This window comes from Mycteria americana, chromosome 1, assembly GCF_035582795.1.
Source record: "Mycteria americana isolate JAX WOST 10 ecotype Jacksonville Zoo and Gardens chromosome 1, USCA_MyAme_1.0, whole genome shotgun sequence".
Classification (NCBI taxonomy): Eukaryota; Metazoa; Chordata; class Aves; order Ciconiiformes; family Ciconiidae; genus Mycteria; species Mycteria americana.
This window is the reverse complement of record NC_134365.1, coordinates 49,605,142-49,628,828: the sequence shown is the minus strand read 5'-3', so window position 1 is coordinate 49,628,828 and position 23,687 is coordinate 49,605,142. Positions and strand designations below refer to the sequence as shown.

At 40.7% G+C, this 23,687-nt stretch overlaps 1 protein-coding gene across 7 annotated transcripts in view; it reads left to right on the top strand.

The window, feature by feature from the left end:
* Nucleotides 1-23,687, top strand: part of ATP2B1 (ATPase plasma membrane Ca2+ transporting 1) — a 66,730-nt gene that overhangs the window by 9,481 nt on the left and 33,562 nt on the right. For all 7 annotated transcript variants that reach the window (XM_075496769.1, XM_075496759.1, XM_075496723.1 and 4 more), the window contains exon 2: nucleotides 18,813-19,223. In XM_075496769.1, coding sequence (XP_075352884.1) covers nucleotides 19,019-19,223 — 205 coding nt within the window. In that variant the 5' untranslated portion in view covers nucleotides 18,813-19,018. The remainder of the gene's footprint in view (nucleotides 1-18,812; nucleotides 19,224-23,687) is intronic.

Below are 23,687 nucleotides of genomic sequence, written 5' to 3'. Positions count from 1 at the left end.
GACTAGCCCATGCTGGGCTGCGTTAGCAAGAGCGTGGCCAGCGGGTTATTGTCCTCCATCGTGCTCGTGAGGCCACATCCAAAATGGTGTCCTGTTTTGCACCTCGGCTGGCAGAGGGTCACTAAGCTGATGAGGGGCCATCGTGGGGAGAGGTTGAGTGAGGTGGCTTTGCTTGACCTGGAAAAGAGAAGGCGAAGAAGGGACCCTGGCGATGGTCTTCAGCGGGGCCTCACAAAGAAGGTGCAGCCAGGGTCATCTCTTTCCCAGGATGAATACTCGGGTGAGGAGAAGAGCTTCCATGATTGACTTGAGCTGGTGAGGCCTCTGCTGTGCTGGAAGGGGACAGTCCCAGTCACCCGTGTGACCTTCAGGAGGAACCGCCGGCATTGCTGCTGTCTTCCTTGTCACCGTTCTCATCTAGGGCTGTCCCCTGGCCCTGAGCTCGGTGACCGTCAGTGCTGGTGCAGGCCAGGGTGCAGGGCTGTACCTTCTGGCAGTAGCGTAGGCTCGGATATTCCCAAACTAACTGTGAAACCACATCCTTTTTCTTGCACGTGCCTGCTCTGACATGGTAATGCAGCTGCTTGATACGCGAGTTCAGCCCAGCTGACTGCACTTAACTTCCACAATGCAATCCTGGCCACTTACATAAGCATCTTAAAAACCGAAACTAGCCACTGTGGGCCTCTTCTGTTGTCGAAGCACATCTAAGACGAGATTCATGTGACTGTTTCAGATTGGGTCCTAGGTGGCTAAATTTAATTTTTTGGCAGAGAAGTTATAATTTATCCATTTCCTATTAAAAAAAAAAAAAAGCCTAGAGTGCCTACCTTAGATATAGGTGTTACCTTTTGGTCAGGTGAATCTTGCATGTGATGGGAGGAATATAAACTTTTAACCCGTGGAATGCAAACAGGCTTCAAAACTTCAGATTGGAGCTCCAGGTGGTGAGAGGAGAAGAGCATGGGGAGGAGCACAACTTCAGCATTGGCTTCTAAAAATGTTCTTGCATCTGCTGCGTGCTGTCTGTTACTAATTATTGAAGTACTAAATCTTGGGGATTGATTAATACTGGAATCATTAATTGTTCAGCTGTGTACTAAATGTAAGGTCTTAGGCTTTTCAGGTTAAAAACTGAGATAACAAATCTCTGTAGATCCTTAAAGGCAGTTATAGTAATTTTAAAGTGTAAAATTCTGTGGAATTTGTTGTAGAAACTTATCCAAGAAGAAAAGTGCTCCAAACATACTCGTGTTTCAAGGGGCCTTTCTGTGCTTTCCCCTACCCTACCTATTCCATATAAATGGATCACATGGTTTAAGTTGCTGATTAGAAGCCTAATATCAGTCTCTCAAATGTAAAGGGTATTATAAACATAAATATACACTGAGTTCCCATTCTTTTAGGACTATTACAGAAGCTAGAGGTGAAGTACATTCAGCTGTCAGTGAGATAGTTTTTTTTTTAAAACTAGAAAAGGGAGGACTTGAAAGGAACAAAAAGCTAAGGTACCAAATTATTATTAAAGATACTAAATTATTTGGGAGCTTAATGAGACTGCAGTTGCAGGATGAATTGGATTTGTGGCATTGTACTCAACCAATGAATTGCTAGGGGAATTTTTGGCACTCACTTTGCTTATACAACCTGTTTGTGACTTTGTAGTCATAAATGCAGTCATGTCTTTTGAAAAAATGCACCTTTCCTGCAAGTATGGTTTCACGTTTGCCTGACTCAGGCAGGTTCAGTGTAGTTCTGTGCCCTGTTCTGAGTTGGCACTGGTGTTGGATTATCTGTGTGGTGAGTCTGGTTAGGTAACCAGCCTGCCTGAAAACAACACTTTAACTCGCTGGATCAGCTTCTTATGTATCTGCAGAAACTTCCCCGTTGTCACAAGAGACAGCAATTATTTGGGGAAGGGCAGGATGATCAGAGCGCTTGGGACGGATCCTGATACTTGGGCATCCCAGTGTTTGTGATGAAGAGGCAAGGCTTTTCCTGCCATGGTTGCCCTACGTAAAGCCCACTGAGCAGCCTGGCCAGAGTCCTGGAAACCAGCCAGGTACAGCAGGCAAAGAGGAAAGGGTGCTGGAGCCCGGAATTTTGAAAGAAAAACTGCAAGGTGGTCTTCACCCATGCTGGGGTAAAGCTATAAGATATTTAACTGTAAACTCTGTAAGATGGGAACCAGTTTGATCCACTTTGACTTATTCATTTAGTGACTCTACTGTGGGGAAAATGAAGCTGGGAAGTGAACACCACTTTCCTGTAGGAAGTGGGGAGCAGAAGCAGCCACCTAACTTGCTGAATGAAGGGTGGTTCTTCTATTTTCAAAACTTGAAACAAGCAAATGCTAAATTCCATAGCTACAGGCGCATTCTTCTTGGGTAGGTAGTAATCAAGTAATCAATTTAAGCTGTCAGAGCTCTTTAAAGTTCATGGGAAGTTTGAGGACTGAAATTCATCTCCTTCGGGGGGAAGAGAGTCTTTTGCTGCTCTTCTAGAGGAAATTTTGAGACTAAGGAGCTCATCGTATTTGTGTGAGCTTTTCATATACGGACTTTTTAAATAGTGAAAGTTCGAAGTAACCGCCCAATAAAATAATTTGATGAATGCTTAAGATTGGCAAGAATAGTATTTTGTCTTAGCTTAGCCTCTTACTGACAACTTTATTTAAAAAAAAAAAAAAAATTCTTGTCAGGATTTTGTAGTGTAAACAAGCAAGGAGTGTCTGTGGAGTTTTTGCCAGGAAGGTATGTTGTCTCATGTTGGCCTAGAGCTTAGTGTTCACCTCCACGAGATGGCAAAAAGCTATCAATCTGTCTGCTTAAAGCCTGTTCCTCTTTCAAACCGCTTCCAAAGCCTCTGCTGTGTCAACACCGTTCAGTCGTAATTGCCAACTCCAAAGCAGGCTGATCAATGGAAACGCTAAATAAAGCAGCAGAGCTCTTGCCTTAGAGGATGTGTAAAACCAGATTTGCCAGTAGGTGTGTGCCTCTGCGAACGCCGGCAGAAAGGTTAGCTGTTTGTTACCTTCCAGTCCAACGCTGCACCGTACCTTCCTGGCTTCTTTGCTAGTGGGTTGTCTTGAACTGAGTTTCTCAACTTTCTGAAGTCCAGGTGAAGCTGCTTTTTAAGAAATGAACAACCAAAAGGGTTTAGCTTTTTTGAAATTGAGAAACAGCAGAATCCGTAGGAATAAAACCTGTTGGCTAGCTTGAGCTTTAGCTGTATAATGTTTTGGGCTTTTTTTGACATGTGAAGCATCACGCTTATGGTACTTGTTAGTACTTTTAGAGTTGATCCTGCCGTTTTTGTCAGATATGAGACTTTGAGATATGACTGCTGGTTGAGGATCAGAAACAAAACACAAATTCTACTGGCCGTTGACATACATGTCTGTGGAAGCCTGAGGAAGTTCTTGGCATGCTTTAAACTAACCGCATTAGGTTTGCAGGCGCCCTTTTTAGTGCTTTCTTACAAGGTGAGTATCTTTTCCACAGCTGATAAGTAAAATGATGTCTGTACTCCCTCTGCTGGCTCTGCAAATATAGCTTTCATGAGCTTAAATAGTTGAGTAGCACCTCTTACAAATATGCCGGTGTGAAATTCTGAGTTCAGAACAGTTTAATGAATGGAAGGGGGATTTTCCTGAAAAATGGGTCAACAAATAGTTACTGAAAGCTAATCAGGTGTCTCAGATGCTATCTCCTGCTATAATGGTAAACACTGGTGTTGTATATACCTTTGTAATTGTAGTCTGGTCTGTTTTTGTGTATCAATGATTGGATGGGGCTATCCAAATTAAGATACCAAATACTTGTACATCTAGTTGTACATCTCGGCACTATTTTTATAGTTATTGTGTGCTATATGTACATAAAGAGGTATGATATCTGGAAGCCTCCCACGGGGGAAGAGAACTTATATCCTACCATAAATTACAGTGCTCTGTACATTTATTTGCTTATTCTGAGACTACTGGTTTCTTCCTATGTGAAGAGATATCGGATATAAAAATTCTCAGCTAGAGTGGGAGAAGTTCAGGCCTTGAACAAGGTCTTGGTATAGATAAATGTTATGTCCACAATCAAGACAATTGCTCTTGGAAGTCGACAGACATCTTTACATGCCAATGCAGTTCATTCTGTTTTCTTGTTTTCTGATACTATTACTGTATTATACTACTATTCTAGTTATTTTTGCTTTCTGGAATTTAGGGATGGTTTAACAGTTTTGGAGGACTGAGAGAATAACCTACCCTGCTGTACTGGTCAGTAACTGGTCTGAAGCTGGATAAGTGGAATAACAAGCCAAGCTGCCTGTTTAGCATTTGCTAGTCCAGGATGTCTCTGAACAAGAACCCCTGAGCCTTGTGAAGTGGAGAGCCTGGCTTCTGGCTGCTCAGTCTGAGGGTGTTTTCTGGCTTTTCATGCCCTCAAGGTACATTTCCTGGAAAGTGCAGTCTTTTGTCCAGACGTTTGCTTGTATAATTCATGACTGTCAAATATTGGAACATTAAGACTACTGTGCAAACCCGATTTAACAATTCAGTGCAGCCAAACACTCTGTGGTTCCTCCTGTTAGATTTCTCTTTGTGTATACCTGTGGCTGTCTGCAGCTGTCTTTAGGCATTGCTGTACTGAGGAGGGACTGCTTGGCTGTATAAAAACAGGCAGTTGCCCACGCCTTCATACGAAGGTTAGAACAAGTCGTCTTCTCACAGCGAGTGTGTTCCCCCTACCAAATATCCTGCTCTTCCAGTTTTTCCCTTTGGGCATGCTATTGTGGATTAAGGTCTTCAAGTTTAGCCCTATGATTTGGATATCCCCCACTTATGATCAGAATTTAGACTTTTACTGCCATGCTCAATAATTTTTGTTTTAATGTCCAAAGTTGTATTTTAATAATGTTCATGTTAGTTGACAAGTAAACCAAAACGTGTGGACCTGCATACTGTAGGCCATAACATTTAGCTTAGCAATGCCTGCCTTGAACCCTAATCTTGTTAAGCAAGAACAGCTGAGGATTCTCAGTGCACAGGGAAATGCTTCCATTTTCTAGGAAAGCCTAGTGTATTTTAGAAACCTCCAAGTTAAGGAGTCAGAGATTCCTAATCTTAAAATAGCTTAAAATAATAAAGTAGCTTAAAATAGCTTGGTTTAGGCTTTCTTTGAGCAATATTGCTGTGAGGCTATTGTTTAAATACTTGGAAATATTTGCTCAGTGAAAAATACTTTTTGACAGCTAATGGCTTATTTTAATGATAATTGCTCAACAACAAGGTAATGTTTTAGTAAGTACCTGCTTTTTGAGTTTTAAGGAAGAAAGCTGTCTCGAAAGCTGTTTGGTCTTAATTATGTGCATAAAACATCATGCCTCAAACTAGACTGTGGTTTTGACAGACAGCTGTGTAACTGCCTAAAATTGTTTGTTCCTTTACACTTAGTTTGATTCTGGATTCTGACCATATACTGTTTGATCACATTGCCGACTTCCTTTAATTAGATAACTGTTCTAAACTGTGTTCAAATACCAACAAAATAAGATATTTCCCCCCACCAAAAAAAAAACCCAAAACCCAACCATCACCTCAATTTCATGCTGTTTCGGTTAGAGGGAAAGATTTAGGTAGGAATAGATACATGTGCAAAAATCTGAGTCCTGTAGCAGGAGCGTAGCACACCAAGATCAACTTGCTACTAATAGTCTAGAGAAAGCTACTAGCTTCTGGTATCGAGTCTACAAGCGCAAAATACAAAACTACACATAAATATTCAGTGTAAATGCATGTTTGTTCTGAAGGTGAACTGGAAGCACTGTTTATAAGCTGTGCTGCTATACCCGTGAATGTTAAACATATGAAGGATATTCAGCATTCTGTTGGCATAAATTTGTGTCTGTTTTAAAGCATCCCTTTCCTCCAGAAAAGGAGGAAATAGAAAGCAATGTTGTAAAATATTGGAAGTAGAATCAAACTAAGTAAACGTAGATTAGACACCACAGTAAAACTTGGCTTTCAGTCTGCTTGACACGATGTACGGACTTGAATCTGTGTGTAATTTAAATGAGCCAAATTCATAACATGGAAAGGAGGTGTAGGGTTGTTTATCAATGTGTAGGACTCCTCAGTAAGAAGCTTCAGTTCTTCATAACCAGTGTTTGCTAGCCTGCCTAGAGAGAATTTACAAAGTCTGAAACTTGTTACTGTGAAGGCTAGCAGACTTCATACTTGCACTGGTTTTTTTCTAAATCTTCTCTACCTCAGGTAGGTTTTTGGAAACACTACTAAAGTGTTCCTCAACTATAAAGGTTTTCAGATGGCTTCTTCTGTACTTCCCTTGACAAACTAATTAAGATAAGTAATTCTTAATAGGACTGAAATAATAAGCAGGTTTTTGGAGAACAGTCCTAGCACAGCTGCTTCCTACCAGTCTACTTTCTCTTCTGCATTAGAAATGGAGACAGACTGCTATGTGTCCTTCAAGTTAAAGAGTCTATTGAAGGTGCTGAGAAACCAGGCGATGGTATCTTGGGAGGAAGACAGGGATACAGGAGGCTGCTTGGGAATCTTAGTGGAGCACTAGGAGGCAGAGGGGGGAGACTTCTATGCATCTTCCTAAATTACCTCTAGAAAGACTGAGTCCCTAACCGGGAGTTTTGGTAATTCGTGTTACCTTTAGTTTCACAGTGCTGTGTCACTCTTTTTTCTTGATACTCTGATGCTCTTCTCAGTCACTTCCCTCCAATGGGGAAACAGTCATTTCCCGGAGTCTTGCTAACCTCAGGCTAGAGGAAGCGCTCGCCTTCTCTACTCTGCTTTACCTGTTTGCTGCAGTAAGGGAAACTTGTGAGCTGCAGGGGTTAGGTTAAAAATGTAATTAGCTTCTGACTTACCAGGGCTGGTCTGTGAGCCCCTACTTGGCTGTATGGGGAAAGAAATTCTTGCTGAGCTGAGGTGTGCTACAGTCAGGCATGTAATTGCAGTGGCCCTTTGAGGAAGTTCATTGGAAACTATGAGCTGGATGTACAAATCTTGGTTCCTAAAAGAGTTTGTGCGTTCATCAGTGGCCAGCTGGAATTAGTCTACCATGCACAAATTCAACAGTTTAGCAGGTTGCTTGAAGTTTGTCACTTGAGTGAAGGAGCTGATACTGCCCTTCCAATTCCCTTTCTTCAGAGACACTGTATGCTATTGCTAAAAACAACCCAATTGCAGAAGTTGCAGAACATCACCGTGCACCACTGTAAAATAAACAAACACTTGTGGGAAGTAGCTTTATGTAGAAGGAACAAAATAGATCTGACTTAGCTGAGTCAGAATGTCTATCTATAGTCTTCGTGGATGGGTAGACTCTTGGCCCTGAGGGTCAGCTGCAGCTGAACTAATGGCAGTAGGCTCCCAATTCAGATGCCATCTTTTGGAAGGAGAAATATTGCCCTTATTGTACTAGCCACTAGGGATTACTGCTGAGAATTGAGTTGCCTTAGCAGGAGACTGACACCTTGCTATGTATGCCCATGGTAGTTATGCTCTATGCTCTAGGCACCTGAGTGCCTGCTGGTTTACCGCATTATTTCTGATAGCCTTGTGCTTTGATTGGGCAGGGAAACAAATATCTGATCCTCAGCACTGAATAGGTCCAGCTTGTTGCTATGAAGTTTTTCAAGGCATGACCTTTCCCTGTCTAGAGGAATAAGCATTGTGCTGGAGCTACATAGACACCTAGTTCACCTCCTAATTTGAATGTTTGCTGTCTAGACTGGAAACACAACCACCTACAAATTGCATTAGGATCCACTGATACTAGTGAAGAGTTAAGCCCTTTGGTTTATGGGAAACCAGGGGAGGGATTTCCTTTACTGGGTGGAATAGGACTTTTAAATATTATCAGGGAGCATGGCTCCATTTGCATTCTTTTCCCCAGTGACTTTTTTTCTAATGAATTAATCATGCAACCGATGTCTTAGTGCTCTGAGAAACCTAGAGAGGTATGCACAGTACAGATCTTCACACCTGAAGACTTTAGAAATGAAGCCACAATTGTTAATTGTGCATAGCCAGTTATTAAATAGCCTACCAAAACTGAGAAATGAATTAAGTTTACTAAATCTGCTCGAGCTGCCATTTGACAGTCTGGTGAATTTGCTGTTCCGTTCAAATGGTGTCTGGCCTTGGCAGTAAAGTGCTGTGTCCTGCAATTTGTTTAGTGGCATGTCACTTTACCTGAAATAACAAAGGGAAGATGAACCTTTCTGTGAATGGAGATTAATGTTATCTTAAGGGTGGCAGCAACATAGTTCCATGATGAAGATGCTCCCAGCATTAGCTGAATGTGTATCCCTTAAGTTGGTATATCCACATTGCCTTTATGACTTCTACAAATAAATCAGCTATTTTGGCATATTGTGGAAAAACTGGGGAAACTGTTGCAGTAACTTGTTCAGCCAGTAGAAACCTTGATATTTAAATCTTTTGGCGTTGTTGGGGGGGGGGGGGGGGGAGCGGGGGCGAAATGCTTTTTGGATGACTGCTTTCTGCACCAGCTTGCTGCAAGTAGCCCACTCTTAGGCTGTAGAGAAGGGAAATGCATGGCTACCATCAGAGCTAGTGGGAGGGTGGAGGCTTGGGAACATGTGTGGTGCTTTCTCCTTGGATCGGAGGGGCAGATCGCATTGCTGTCAAAAAATTGTCTATTCTTATCATGGATCTTATCAAGATCATGGAATTACAGGGAGAAGGTAAGAGCAATGCAAAACGGATTAGTAAAGGAAGAGGTGTTAAAACTGGTTGGAGTGCTGTGTGTCCCATGAGAGATGGACTTAGAGCAGGACCCAAATTGAAGTGCTGTCTCTCAGTGGCTGAGGTGCTGTGAAAGAAGAGTAAAAAGGCACACAAGAAGTTACTGTTCTGAGCCCTGGGCTGCCTGTGTGAGTGTTGTGACAGCAGGCTTTCACATAGTCTATTACTTCATTAACACAGTTGCCAATTAATGTAGGTGGCTTTTCCCAATGTAAAAGGATAAGGGTGGCAGGTGTAAGTTGCAGTGTTTTAGTGTCAGATAATGAGAGCTGCTTCAGGACCTCTGTGGGCAGAAGTCTTATGCCTCAACGCTGTAGCACAGCCATACCTTTGGTCACCTGAGAATGGGACAGACTGGCTGCTTGCATTGTTAGACGTTACGAAGTGGTACGACGGGAATCTCAGCTTTGTGCATCCTGTTTACTAGCAGTGCTTACACACTCCCTGCCTATCTATGTTAAAGAAACAAACTGCCAAGAGAATAATTTATTATCTTATGTTGAATGGTGGACCAGGGATTGTCATGTAACTCATAGTGATCACACAGCATTTAATTGAACATCATTCCATGGACGGGTACCAACAGCTATATTGCAGTAATGTTTAAATGTATGCAAAAAAACCCAAACCAGCAACCAGCCCTGCATAAATGAGAAAGTTCTTTAAAAGGAATTGCTAAAAGAGCAGGACCATGCAGGCAACATGAGAACTTAGCCTTTAAGTGGGTGTCAGACTTGAGAAAGACCAAAAAGTATAATCATGAGGAAGGACCAGTTTTGAAACTGGTGACGTGCCTGAAGAATAAAGCAGGATTTAGCCTTACTAAATGGTAAAACATATCAGACGATACTATGAGGCTCAGTTTACTGAAGATACTTCTTATATTGTACCAGAAAGAGGAAGCCCACTAGAATGGATTAGTGAGCTAAGCTCTCAAAATTTATCAAAAAGAGCTAAAGGGATGCTCAGTATAGTCATAATGAAGAAGTTTGCAAGAGATTCCACACCTATGTTTCTTGCAAAGCCATACAGTGGATTTTCAAATCCAAGTATCAGGGTTTTAAAACAAACAAACACCCCCCACCCCCACCCAGCCCCCCCGAAACAAACAAAAAAAAACCCCTGAACCCCTTCTTCCCACCACCAGCAGGAACAGCAAACATGTGCGGTAATTCTGGAAGAGCTACTCAAGTGTAGACTAGTTATGATATTCGAATTAAAAAACCCTTTTGGCTCCTTAAGAAGGGATGGCAAACATAATTGCAGTTTTTGAAAGGGGTTCTCTCAGAATGCCTCTTTAGCCAGTTTACTTAATGTATTTTCTGGCAGGCAGCAATTAATATGGCATGCAGGGGAAGGTAGTATAGCTTTCAGGCTACATATTTTTCAAGAAGTAAGGCTTTTTTAAGGGTTTGAGGATAAGGATAAACTGTGTTCTTGTATTTCCAAAAGACTTTTGAAAAATCTGAAGATGAAGGCTCATAAACTGGCATGTTATGGGACAAGAGGGAAGCTTCTTAAACTTTGGCCACAAGAAAACAAAACAGATACCCACTTAGCATCATAGTGTGTGCTTATTGAGATGGGTGACCTGAGCTGGGGTTTTTGTTTTATTTTTTTACCTTCCAAACCATTGCTTGGCAGGGATGATTTGGAGGATCGTACATGGATGATTTACCACACAAATATTACTATTTATATATTAATGTGTTTACAGTTCAATGAGCATATAGAATATTTCATAGTACTGTTTCTACATAGCAGTAAGCTAGTCCAAGGTAGCAAAAAAACACCCTTAAAACTTAACCTACTAAGCTAATTTTACTGCCTTACTAGAAAGGAGTCAGTTATATGCAGAGTGACTTTATGGAAGTAATAGGAAGGCTTAATCTCATTAGGCATAAATATTTCCTAGTAGTTTTAAGACTAATTTAAAATTTATCTTGAGGTTTCCTGAATACAAAAAGAATCAGGTAGGGATGGACTTTTGCCCTTTGCCTAAAGGCTCCTAGCTCTAAAGAGCTTTTGGCACATCTGTGATACCAGGAAGCATGGTTACAGTCAAAAGCATACCGCTCTGCTTAAATGGATATTAATATGAAAGAACACTTTCTAGAAGAAAAAAGGGGGAGTGTTCAAATGAGGATGAGATGGTAAATGTCTGGTTCTGGCTGACGTGTTACATGCTATTTAACTTGAACATGTTTTAATTTAAATGGGTGCAACATGTTGTGAAACAAGGTTTCTGGTGTAAGAACTCCTGAAGTTGACTTGGAGCTTCAGAACAAAGACATTTCTGCTAGTGCTACTTACTGTCTAATGACATGGGAAGGGAAGGCAATCATTGCTCAAACTGGCTAAAGCAATTTCAGTGGTATGCATGTATAATGTTGTGGGAACTGAAAGATGGACGTAAAAACAGAGGTAACATCTGAAACGTGTGTTTAGCTCAAAAGGTATCAAAAGCATGGTTAAGGAGAAGCAGCAAAAGTTAGAGGCTTTGTGAAAAAAGGTAAAAAGATTTCTCAAGACAAGTAATATATCTGTGGGAATAACCGTTATGAGGAAGTCAGCTGCTGTTTTGATCTGAGTCGTAATTATTGTCAGAACTGACCAGCTGGATGCATTGCTTACAGGTATGCACTAAGCTTTAAGTACAACAAGTGACTAAAATCCAGGAATCCAATTCCAGCTCTGTTGGATGAAACTTGGTACCATCTCACTTTCCCTTTACTTGAAACTTGGCTGCATATAATGATGTCTCATTTATGCCTCATTTAACACATGCCTGACAGGTTTTGTGACTGGAATGCATGTTGTAATTTGGGAATGCAAGCAAACTCTGTTGTAGTCTAATAATGCATAATTTTAACAAGTAGGATGTCATGCTACCACCTCTTTTTGAAAAAGTTAATAGCTTTTTGTATTGTAACTTTTGCCAATACTGTTTTGATAAATATTGATGAGCAGTGCAGCAAGTTGTTCCTGAACTTATTAATGCAAATATTTGTCAATGGATGACTTTACTGCACTCCAAAAAAAATATCTACTTTTAGGCTTATATATTAAGTTATTAATATGACAGACCTGTTAATAGAACTTACTTTACAGGATAATTATCCTGAATAAACATGATAAAAGCCTGAACTGTGCAGGATTAAGGGACTTTAAGTCCTCAGTCATCTATTTAGGATCCAATGGATCTGAAGTGAAAGAAAAGATTGATGGGCATTAAGCAAACTTTTTTTTTCTTGCATTTTAAACACCAGTAGGTGAAGGCTTGTGATATCCCAGGTTTGCCTTCAGCCATCAGCTGCCTTAGTCCAAATTTTGGCAGCTCCACTCATCTGAAGTTGTATCTGAGGAACCTGATGCACACAGTAAATGCATCTTAGGTACTTGAACATGCTAGAAATAATGCCAAATGGGACAGTCATATCTAGAGGTTAAAACTTTTCTCGGGGATTATAGTCTTAACTTGGAATTACCTGGTATTCTACACAGTCCTGTCAAATTTAACCTTTTTGGTTTAGTTTGTGATGTCATTGCAGAGCGAAAAGTAGAGGAGCCTAGTAAAAGGAAGTACTGAGAAGGAAGCTTCAGGGCCTGCAGGTGGAGAAGGGAGAAGGTGTCTGAGCACTGGTCAGAGCTGTGGACTGACCCTTCAAGACAGTGCTCTGTTAATGGACATCTGGAATGAGTAACTCGCACTTCCAGAAAAGTGGCTTAAGTAGTTAAAGACTTAACTCTTCTGCATGGGTTTGTGTCTTGAAGTGTTTAGCTTCTCGTGGACAACTCAGCATTGTAATATGAAATAGGAGAGTATGAAAGCATAGCATTTTAAATACATCGGACACTTGATGCTTTCTGTAATGATGATCGCATTGGTTTTACTCTCTAGGGCTTTCCAGTATGTCTCAAAGTCTGATGGTCCTTGAAAGTGTTGACAGGTTTTTCTGAAGCCCTACTTGTTGGATCAGTCTCATGTATCTACGTAGTTCTCCCGTCTTCAAGTTAAAATACCTTAAATTCAGAAATCTAATGATTAGTTTAAGCTTTTGATAAAATAGTTTCTCTACTGAGACTATTCTATACAGCACTTTCCAATCTTGCTTCTTAATCCAGCTGTCATTTCAGTCAGAGTTGACTCGCTTCATGAGTGTGGAAAGGCCATAGCTTGGGAAAGGCGGAGCAGTACAGGTCTGTGTGGATGGTTCATGGTATAAGACAATGTCTGATCGTTTGCCGGGCTCCTTGCAGGGGCTGTGGAGCGAGCTGCTTTGTAAGAGAAGGTTATGTTCTTGATGCCATGCATAACCATTAATTCAAAGGAAAGCTTCTCAGCTGCTTGATGTATACAGTAAACAGATCCAAATTTGTTGTTAATTGCCTAATAACTCACCTTCAAGACTGTTACATTCCCTTGCTGCTACCAAAATAGAAAGGAAATGGTGCAGGAATCCTTTGCATGAACATTGCTAACTTGTACTACTGAACCGAATTCAGATTACTGAAGTCCTAATTTGTTAGCCATCACTTCAATAAGACATAATTTGGGGTCTTAAAGAAACTACCATTGGATGAAGCTGCTACTACAGAAGTGGCAATCATGGTAGGCACCAGCAATCCTTTAGATTAAGTGTGGTGATACCAGTGCTTACATCCACTGCAGAGTCTAGGAACAGCAGCCGGTTTTTATTTCAGTTAGGTGAGTACATCTGCCTCCCAAGAGATTAAGCTTCAGAATGAAGTTAAATTTCTCTTTGAAAACTCAGCAAAACTCGTGACCTTTGAATTTACTGTTTAGGACACAGCAGTTGTAATATGGGAAACTTGTCATTACAACATTGTTGGGCACATTTAAGGCTAAAAGTGATGTATTAAAAACTTTCTGTTGCAGAGTGTCTTCCATGATTGTGCCCTCTCCCTCTTAGCTGTTCAATCTACTTGTCACTGTCTCTTTGTAAGCCAGGCTCTGAGATGCTTGCGCTAAAGCAACAGCATGCCACTGAAATGATTTCACTCCTAGTTGTTCAGTTAGGCACATTTAAACATATGGGCTAGGGATCTGTAAATGCATACTGTTCTGTATGAACTTTCTGTTTTATTAGCATTCATTCGTATTTCTTGTGAAATAGCTGGTGAGTTTCTGTAGCCTTTCAAGTCGGTATGAGGGTCTGTCTCTTAAAGTAAGAAAACTGACCCTCCAGAGCAGAAGACTTCAGACTTTTCCAGTGTGATTTCCAGATCAGTTTTTCAGTTACAATTGCTTTCCATTATAATATTACAGACAACTTTTTTCCCCTAAGGAAAAATGTCATGTGATGGCTTGAAGCTGTGGAACATATCCAGTGCTGTGGGTTTCAAACTAAAGTATGCAAAGACATATTATATTTTTTAGTATCTTAAAAGCTGGTTTTTTGAAACAGATTAAAATGTCACAACAACTGAAACGTGGGGATAGTTTTTATCACTGCAACCTCTTGGTATGTAGATCTGTCTGCTCTTCATTGAACTAATTAGATTAATCAAAGGCTTTCCTGAGATAATCACTTTGCAAGCCTTTTCCTATATTACAGAAACCAGCTTTAGTGTGTTGTTGAAGGTCAAATGCTAGTACCAGCTAATGCTTAATATCTGAATGTATAGTGTTCAAGCAGATGTATAAAGTAAATTGAATGACACAGGATATGTAATTGCTGGAGCTTTGACTCTTGAGGTGTGAGTTTGCTTCAGTGTTTTAAGATTTAATTTTTTTAATATTAAAATGCATTTCCTGTAGGTTGGTGAAGCAAGTATTAAATGCAAATTCCATAATAGGAAGGGCTTGGGTAGGGGTCTAAGGTATGCTAGGTCGTGTGCATCTGGGCAATAGTAATTATGCCACTCTTAAACTCTGCTGTTCACATTTCATTGTCAGTGTGTGACCACTGCAAATTATCACTTCAAGGTAGCCTTAATTTTAATCAATGTAGAACACAGATTATAGCTTTCTTCCAAATAGAGGGAATTACTAAATACTAAATTACTAATTACTAAATATTTTCACCTATGAAGGACTATTTCTGGAGTCCTTTTTGAAGCACGCTTAATGTTCAGGGCTGCCTCAATAGTAGCTGCTTTTTGGGATGGAGGAGATTAACATGGGTTTAGATTTAAAGTGTTGTTACAAGAACACTTCAAGAAACATGTTACAGCTGCTGCTAGCTTAGTCAACACAGTGTGTTCTGGTGGCACTAAATAGAGTTGTAATCTGTAGTCTCTTCATGCTTTGGTAAACATCTCTACATGTAGACTTCTGTTTAGACCTTGTCCTTTTAGTTAGTCCAGTCTAACCACAGAGGCTTGGTGAGGTTGTCAGACTTAACACGGGTGAAATTATCTAACCTTTGTTTCATGGGTTATGGCTTTGAATTATTGGCTTTGGTAACAAAACATACTCATTTAGCAATAAGTACCAATTTCATTTGGGTAAGGAATTTAAGATGCAGTACTCCTCATAGGCAGCCGTGATGACATGATATTTCAGTGACACTATTACAGTCATAGAGCAGCAGGGTCTTTTCAGGGAGGTTTGCACAAATATCTAAATCCTGCCTATGAGACTATGTGCTGCTACTGTATGGTGCCTCTGCAGTGCCTGACTTGTAGTCATTTGAGTGTGACAGACAAGAGCTTTAAAGTTGCTCCTAGTCTCAGGGTGTAAACAAAGGATTATCCAAAAGTTGATGTGCCTAATGAAAGACAGACTTCTTTTAATCATCTTGTGTGCAGCTTGGTTAAGCTGGACATTGACATAACTTCAACTGAATTAAACTTTAAATAAGCTGGAACTTCAGTAATGGTGTATAAGTGACTTCTAGTTATAACTGTTTCTTGAATTTAAAATTTGAGGTATTAGCAGATTGGAACTTTGAAGTGAGTTGCTTTTAACTATAATGCTTCAGAGCTCATGCTACTCAACATCTCAAATGGCTGCTGCAAGAATTGAGTTGAGAACTGGAACACTGGTCAAAACAAATAAAATATTCCACTAGTTTAAGAGATAAATATTTGTAGATGATCTATGTAGCTTAAAAATATACTTTCTTTTATGATACTTGAATTTCACTGTTTATAGTTGCATTACACATTGCCACTTTGTTACAAAAGCCGACTGTTGGAACTTGCTGTAACAGGAAGCGATTGAATGTTGCAAGGTTTGACATCAAACTGCATTAAGGATATTTCTTAAATAAATTTGTAGCGAGATTTTTTTTTCCTGTACAAATCATCAAAGGAACTATGTTAAGTCCATTCTGTACCTATGTGTCGAGAAGCTTTTGTACCGTCCATTGAAATGCCTGGTAAAAATGGGCTACTGGAGCACATTCTTTCTGGTCTGATTTGGTGTAACAATTGCTAATATTTAACCAAGTTTTTATGATTTGGAGCAAAACTGCTCTTGCTCAGTATTAAGAATTTGAAGAGTCTTCATACTGTTCCTCTCAATTTTCCAGAGCTATTTCCTAACGTGGATGTGCCAAATAGTCTGTAACACTACTAGAGTGGATCTGCAGAACCGCACTGCTTTTGTAGTGTTAATGTAAGCTTATTGAACTTGAATGTGAACCCTAAGGGTCCGTTGGTACATAAGGACACCATTGAGGTACTTCAGAACATCCGAGAACCCCTTTCAGTATAAACTGTTAGTAATAGCTAATCACTGGACTATTATGTCTTAACAAAAATGAATCTAGATGCATAGAGATGATAGAACTGGAGTGCAAAGCACAGTATGAGCTATGATTAAGCAATGTTATTGCTCTTAAGATTACTTGCACATGAAAGCAAGTCTTGCCCTGGCCCAGTATTCAGTCTCAAAGCTTCTCAATGCCAAGTGAGCGGTGACCGGAGCTGTAGCTTTTCCTAACCTCATGTCTGTACTTGGAACTGGGTGTATTTGGGTCTCAAGTACAGGGCTCCTGCCAGAGGCTTGAACAGAGGTTTTCTTAATTAAAATTGAATCAAGATTGATGTAATTAGTTCTGGGGCATTCTGCTTGGTCTATTTTTGCCTAATTACCATCTTCTCCATAGCTATACAAACTCATTTGCCTGATCTGCTTCTTGTTAAACTGTCATAGCTTGTGATCAGATGCCAATTGATAAATCCTCCTAGGCTATTAGTTGGCCAAAAGCATCCAGCTTTTGGGCATTAGCTAAAGATGTGGTGTGGCTTTAAAGAGCACTCTTTTGTACATGATTTGCATGAATTTCTTCACTTACAGGATACTCTAGCAGAACACGTTATAGTTATCTGAAGAACGTGTGTTAATCAATACTGCATCCTAGCATGCAGGTTAACATCATTGTCATGGACTATTCAACTGTTGTAATATTTTTTTTTTTTTTTGCAAGTAAGAGAAAACGATGAACTAGAATGAATTTTTAAATTAGGTACCTTGTTGATGTTATAGGATGTTGAAGTTTTATGCATATTGATTGCTTTATGCTTTTTGTCAGTCTCCAGAAAACAGCCATAGACAGTGCTTTTCTCAGAATCTCCTACTGATAGGAAGAGAAGAGTGGTTGTAGTTCTGCTGGAGATGGGACTGTCACTTGTGGTCAGGTGATATCACTTCAGGGTCTTTCAGCATCAGTGGTTGTCTTCAGTGCAAATGCAGTACTGTGGCACGGTGCTTAAAACAGTAGATTGACTATAGCTGAAGCTGATTGTTTCCAGAGAAGAGAACTGAGACTTTCCTGGAACCAAGACCTTAAATTTCTGGTAGTTAGGTGCTTATACCTGGACCTCAACATAGACACGGTGGTTCAGCTGAACAGTCCTCTACTCTGGCAGGGCAATAGCCAGAAATCTTTTATTTGCTATTTGATTCTTTGCCTTTGTAAGGCAATGCAGTCAGTGGTAACTGTTTGCCTTTGCTAGGCATATGAGACCTGAGGGTCTTGTTGACCTGGAAGTGTCCAAGTTATTGTTCATCTGAGCCTGGCAGTCATAATGTTTCTGGGGGAATATATTGTTACTTGTGCTCACCGTGCCCCGTTATTTCAATCAAGCTGACTTACACGATCAGAATTCTGTCTTCTGCACACAGCAGATCTTTATATAACCATGAAGTGTTTGTGCGTTCACTATACTGTTGTGTAGATACGTGTGTACATGCAAGATGTGTCAGCTGAGTGAGAATTAAATCTAGAGTGCCTTTGCAGGTTAAGAATCCTGTGGGTAGATGTTAATTTCTCAGCTACAGTGCTCTGATAATCAGATGGAAGAGCTGCTCTTAGTCTCTCTATCCCTTCTGTAGGAAGGTGGTGGTGTGCAATTTTCCCCTCTGTTCAAAGAATTAAATGTAGATACTGTGGGAGGCTTGAGTTGTGATGGAATGGGCTGGAGGGGGGCTAAAACTGTTTGGACATGAAAATGCATTAAGACCTAGGTCTGCCTGAAGATATACTCCTACTTGTGCTACAACAGTACTTCATGCGTGGGCTAACTTAGTGTTGAAACTGTTTTCCTTGAGATTTGCACAAATGAATTCATGGGAACACACAAAAGCTTGCTCATCCCAAACTCGGAGGTGAAAGCTTCAGTGAAAAGTCAGGATTTTTAACTTGAGCATGTCCTTAGCCCATGTGACATCAGTGGTGGATGCTCCAAACTCCATTTCCCTGGAAAAAAACTTACTTCCAGGTGTTTTTAAAGGTTTCCTCTTGATGAACCATATGAATATACCAAGCAAAATGCAAGATTTAAAGGCAACAGCTGTTCTAAGAAGTTAATGACTTAAAGTATAATAATGCAAGGTTATTTTGGGATGGGAAACATCCATTTTATGCCTCGTCACTCTTGCCAGTTGAATGCTAACTAGAAATATTATAGGAAATATGAAGAAATTGTCCTTAAGCAGAAATTTGTTCTGTAACCTCAATACAAAGAGTAAGGTTTTCTTACAATGTATTTCAGTGTAGCTGTTATGTAACTGAATGTATATTTATTCTTTCCCTAGACTGTACATGCCACTTGGCTTGGGGAACAGAACGCGCCATGGGACAACTTCAAAGATATCTCTCCAGACGGGGTCTCTTACTTGGGTGATGTGTCTGCTCTCCTGACTGTCTTCATACCCAAAGGATTTATTTTCCTTTTGGAAATATTTTAAGTTGAAATCTTGTTCCTTACTGGAAACTGTCTACACTAAAGACTGCACGCATCATGGGTGATATGGCAAACAACTCGGTTGCATATAGTGGTGTAAAAAATGCTGTGAAAGAAGCTAATCATGGAGATTTTGGAGTTACTCTTGCAGAACTCCGTTCTCTTATGGAACTTCGAGCCACAGATGCACTGCATAAAATACAGGAATGCTATGGAGATGTACATGGCATCTGTACAAAATTGAAAACTTCACCAAATGAAGGTAAGTCAATTTTAACACTGTTATTGACAAAACTCCATTTAGGAAAAACCTTAGACAAGCAAACTAATTTTTTTAATGTAACAAAGTTTATAGAAGTATTTCAGTTACTACAATAAAATATTGGTTTAATAAAATAAGGCAGAGGTATTAAATGGTAATAAGTAAGCAAGAGTGTTTTTTCAATTGGTCTAACTGCACGTGAGATGTTGGATTAGTGGTGAAGTTGCACTTTGGAATAAAGTTCATTGACGTAGGCATCCACATATGAAATAGCAATGCAACACAGCAATGTTCAACTTACTGTGAAAGTATAAGTGTTGTGAATAGCTCATATGACCTATAGTTCACAATTCAGATCATGCTGTCGTAGAACACAAAGTTTCAATAGTCTAATGCAGGGCTTATTAATGCCTCTGTGTTGCTACCTAGTTCTTGTATTCCCTAATGCAACAATTTCTAAAACTGGTGACTTCTGTTTTCTATTTGTACTACATTGAATTCTTAATACCAGAATATAGTTTTTAAATCTATAGTATTTCTGTAGATTTCATTTTAACTATACAAAATAACTATCAATAGAGCTTTAGGCACTAAGAGGTACTGTCACTATTCGTAGAAGGTTTGCAAAGTGATGACACAATCTTATTCACTAGAAATAAGCATCTTTAAAGAAGTCTTTGCCATGTTGGACTTGATGGCATTCTGTGAAGTGCGGCTACCTGATGCTTTTGCTCTGTAGGGTTATTACTCCAAGAGAGACTGTACAAATGTGAAGAAGGAAATAAAAGTATCAAGTCTCCTTCCTGAGAGCTTTCCAGAAGTTTTCCTTAAGATCTGTCCGTCTCTTACTACTAATTTCCAATATAAATGAAAGCTATAAGCTTTAATTTGTGAAAGAAAGATGCAAGTCATATCACTTAAGATATCTAAACTGTAGTATCCTGTACAAATGTTTTGCGTATTTTTATCTAACGTTAACTCAAACTTAATGTGAAGTCCTGCTGTTGGTAGTGATTGAGAAGTACCAAAATCAAGATTTTGGCAAATTGTGGTGTCTCTGCATTTAAGCACTTGCATAGCTTTTAACCAATGTGGTGTCGTCTTGGTGGCAGTGAAGTACCTGCTGTCTTAATCCTGGAGAGCTGTTGCTTTCTGTTCTTCAGAAATGCTGTGGAAAGGTTTGTCTCCTTGGATCAAGAACAGCCTACTAATGCTGTAAGGTGTCTCTGGGTACATCTGCATTTAGCCTGTTTTGGCTTGATCTGCTTTTGAAGCCAGACTCCTGATTTCCAGACTCCTGAAATTATTTCGGTACATGAACTGGGTTCCTCTTACCAAACTGAAAGTAGCCAGCTCTCATGCCTGACCTGTCAGTGAATGGGATTAGACCAGTTTTAGGCTGAAGAAGAAACTTGTAAAACAGGAGGAGTGCAAACTTCTGTTCCTCAGCATCAATGGAGTTGTAAAGTCTAGTGCATGTGTGTGAAGCAGTGCTGTGCGCAAGCAGTGTAACACCTCTTGGATAGGAGCAGCAGTCTCTCATTACCCTGTTGACCTGTTGCGTAGTATTGAAAGGCAGTCTCCTTTCTCAGTGAAAAGGGCTGTAGTTTTCTACAATCAGGAACTGAACTGAGGGTTGAATCCTCTTTTACAGTAATCTGCAAAGTTTAAGGCCCATTATTATTGCAAGCTAGGTGGGCGTGCGATTGTAGACGGCCATGATGCACTAAGCACTAAATATCTGGTATACTGCAGGATTCACTTCACGTCCCTTAATGTAACAAGCAGGTTGACACATGGGCATGATGAGTGTCAGCATGCTAAAACTAGAAAGGGTTACATGCCCTTTCCTGCAGATTGGTTCTACTGTACTGAGGACTGTGTGATCAAGGCCTTTCCCTTTCAAAAGGATTTGACATTTAGATATACTGTCCTGCAATCAGTTAAATACAATCACTAACTTGATAAAAGGATGCCATCTTTTTTTTTTTTTTAAGTGTGAGAGCAGCTCATAAACACAGCAAGGCCTCAACAGTCCAACATAATTAGCTCAGAAAAGGTTAAGTAAGATGAGTTAGAGCAGTGTCCTCCACAAAGGTGTGTTGGTTCTAAATCACTACATGAATCTTGAGAGAACCAGCCTTTCTGTCAGGTAAGCTGCTGTAAATTTCTCGGAGGTAGTACTGGAGAGCTCTTGTGAAAGTAGAACTAGGTCTCTTCTTTTGTCAAATTCAAGTTGTAAGTATAGAAATGGAGACATTCCTAATGGAGAAAATCTAGGCAAGATCTATGAAGAAAACTGCTACGTGTTACACTAGTTCTAGCTCTCAGATCTTGTATGTACACCTGCAAGGCCCTATGACACTTCTTCTTACTCAGAAGCTTTCTTTATGATATGAAATGCCGACTTGCGTAATTACCAGTGGCTTCACAGCAAATGTATAGGTAGTTCCGAAATGCTACACAGTGGATGAGTTCAGCTTGTACAATTACTTGCTTTGAAGCTGTTGACAATGTAAGGCAATGTCTGTTTTCAGGCGAAATGTGGATCAGACCTACCTGATTTGAAATAAGAAATGAGAACTGTTCTTTACCAGTATTACTAAAAAAAAAGACACTGAGCAGACTTTGCTGCTTAGTATTTAATGTTTATTATGTCCTTTACATGTGTACAAATGTGAATAAATGAATGTTTGACATATCTGTGGTAGCAAAAGTCCTTCTTGTATTCTGGGGAGATGGACCACCATCAATATTTCCACAGGTCTATATAATTTTGATTGTCTAGTAACTTCTACTTCTAGATTTCTAATAAAATCTGTATATGAAGCTTTAAATAGTCCCTTGCCTAATATTTTTAAAATAAATTACCCTAGTTAAGGTACATAATGAACAATATAATTGCAGCAGTTTTGACCTCAGGACTGTAGGTTGTGAACTATGGTATTTATTTTATTGGATGCAGGGGGGAACATTGCCACGAAGGATGAGGAAAAGGCTGAGGTAGTTAATGCCTTCTTTGCCTCAGTCTTTAATAGTCAGACCAGTTATCCCCAGGGTATTCAGCCCCCTGAGCTGGAAGAGAGGGATGGAGAGCAGAATAAAGCCCCCCATGATCCAGGAGGAAGCAGTTAACGACCTGCTACACCACCTGGACACTCACAAGTCTATGGGGCCGGATGGGATCCACCCGAGAGTACTGAGGGAGCTGGCGGTGGAGCTTGCCAAGCCACCCTTCCATTTATCAGCAGTCCTGGTTAACAGGGGAGGTCCCAGATGACTGGAGGCTTGCCAATGTGTCACCCGTCTACAAGAGGGGCTGGAAGGAGGATCTGGGGAACTACAGGCCTGTCAGCCTGACCTCAGTACCAGGGAAAATTATGGAGGTGTTCATTTTGAGTGCGCTCAACAGGCATGTGCAGGCCAACCAGGGGATCAGGCCCAGCCAGCATGGGTTCAGGAAAGGCAGGTCCTGCTTGACCAACCTGATCTCCTTCTACGACAAGGTGACATGCCTAGTGGATGAGGGAAAGACTGTGGATGTTGTCTACCTAGACTTTAGTAAAGCCTTTGACACTGTCTCCCACAGCATTCTCCTAGAGAAGCTGGTGGCTCATGGCTTGGATGGGTGTACTCTTGGCTGGGTAAAAAACTGTCTGGATGGCCGAGCCCAGAGAGTTGTGGTGAATGGAGTTAAATCCAGTTGGCGGTCGGTCACAGGTGGTGTTCCCCAGGGCTCTGTGTTGGGTCCAGTCTTGTTTAATATCTTTAACAATGATCTGGATAAGGGGATTGAGTGTGCCCTCAGTAAATTTGCAGACAACACCAAATTGGGCAGGAGTGTTGATCTGCTTGAGGGGAGAAAGGATCTGCAGAGGGATCTGGACAGGTTGGATCCATGGGCCGAGACCAATTGTATGAGGTTCAACAAGGCCAAGTGCTGGGTCCTGCACTTGGGCCACAACAACCCCATGCAATGCTACAGGCTTGGGGAAGAGTGGCTGGAAAGCTGCCCAGCAGAGAAGGACCTGGGGGTGCTGGTTGACAGCTGGCTGAACATGAGCCAGCAGTGTGCCCAGGTGTCCAAGAAAGACAACAGTATCTTGGCTTGTATCAGGAATAGTGTGGCCAGCAGGAGAAGGGAAGTGATCGTGCCCCTGTACTCGGCACTGGTGAGGCCGCACCTTGACTACTGTGTTCAGTTTTGGGCCCCTCACTACAAGAGAGACATTGAAGTGCTGGAGCGTGTCCAGAGAAGGGCAACGAAGCTGGTGAAGGGTCTAGAGCAGAAGTCTTATGAGGAGTGGCTGAGGGAACTGGGGTTGTTTAGCCTGGAGAAGAGGAAGCTGAGAGGAGACCTTACTGCTCTCTACAACTACCTGAAAGGAGCTTGTAGCCAGGTGGGGTTCGGTCTCTTCTCCCATGTAACAAGTGATAGGATGAGAGGAAATGGCCTCAAGTTGC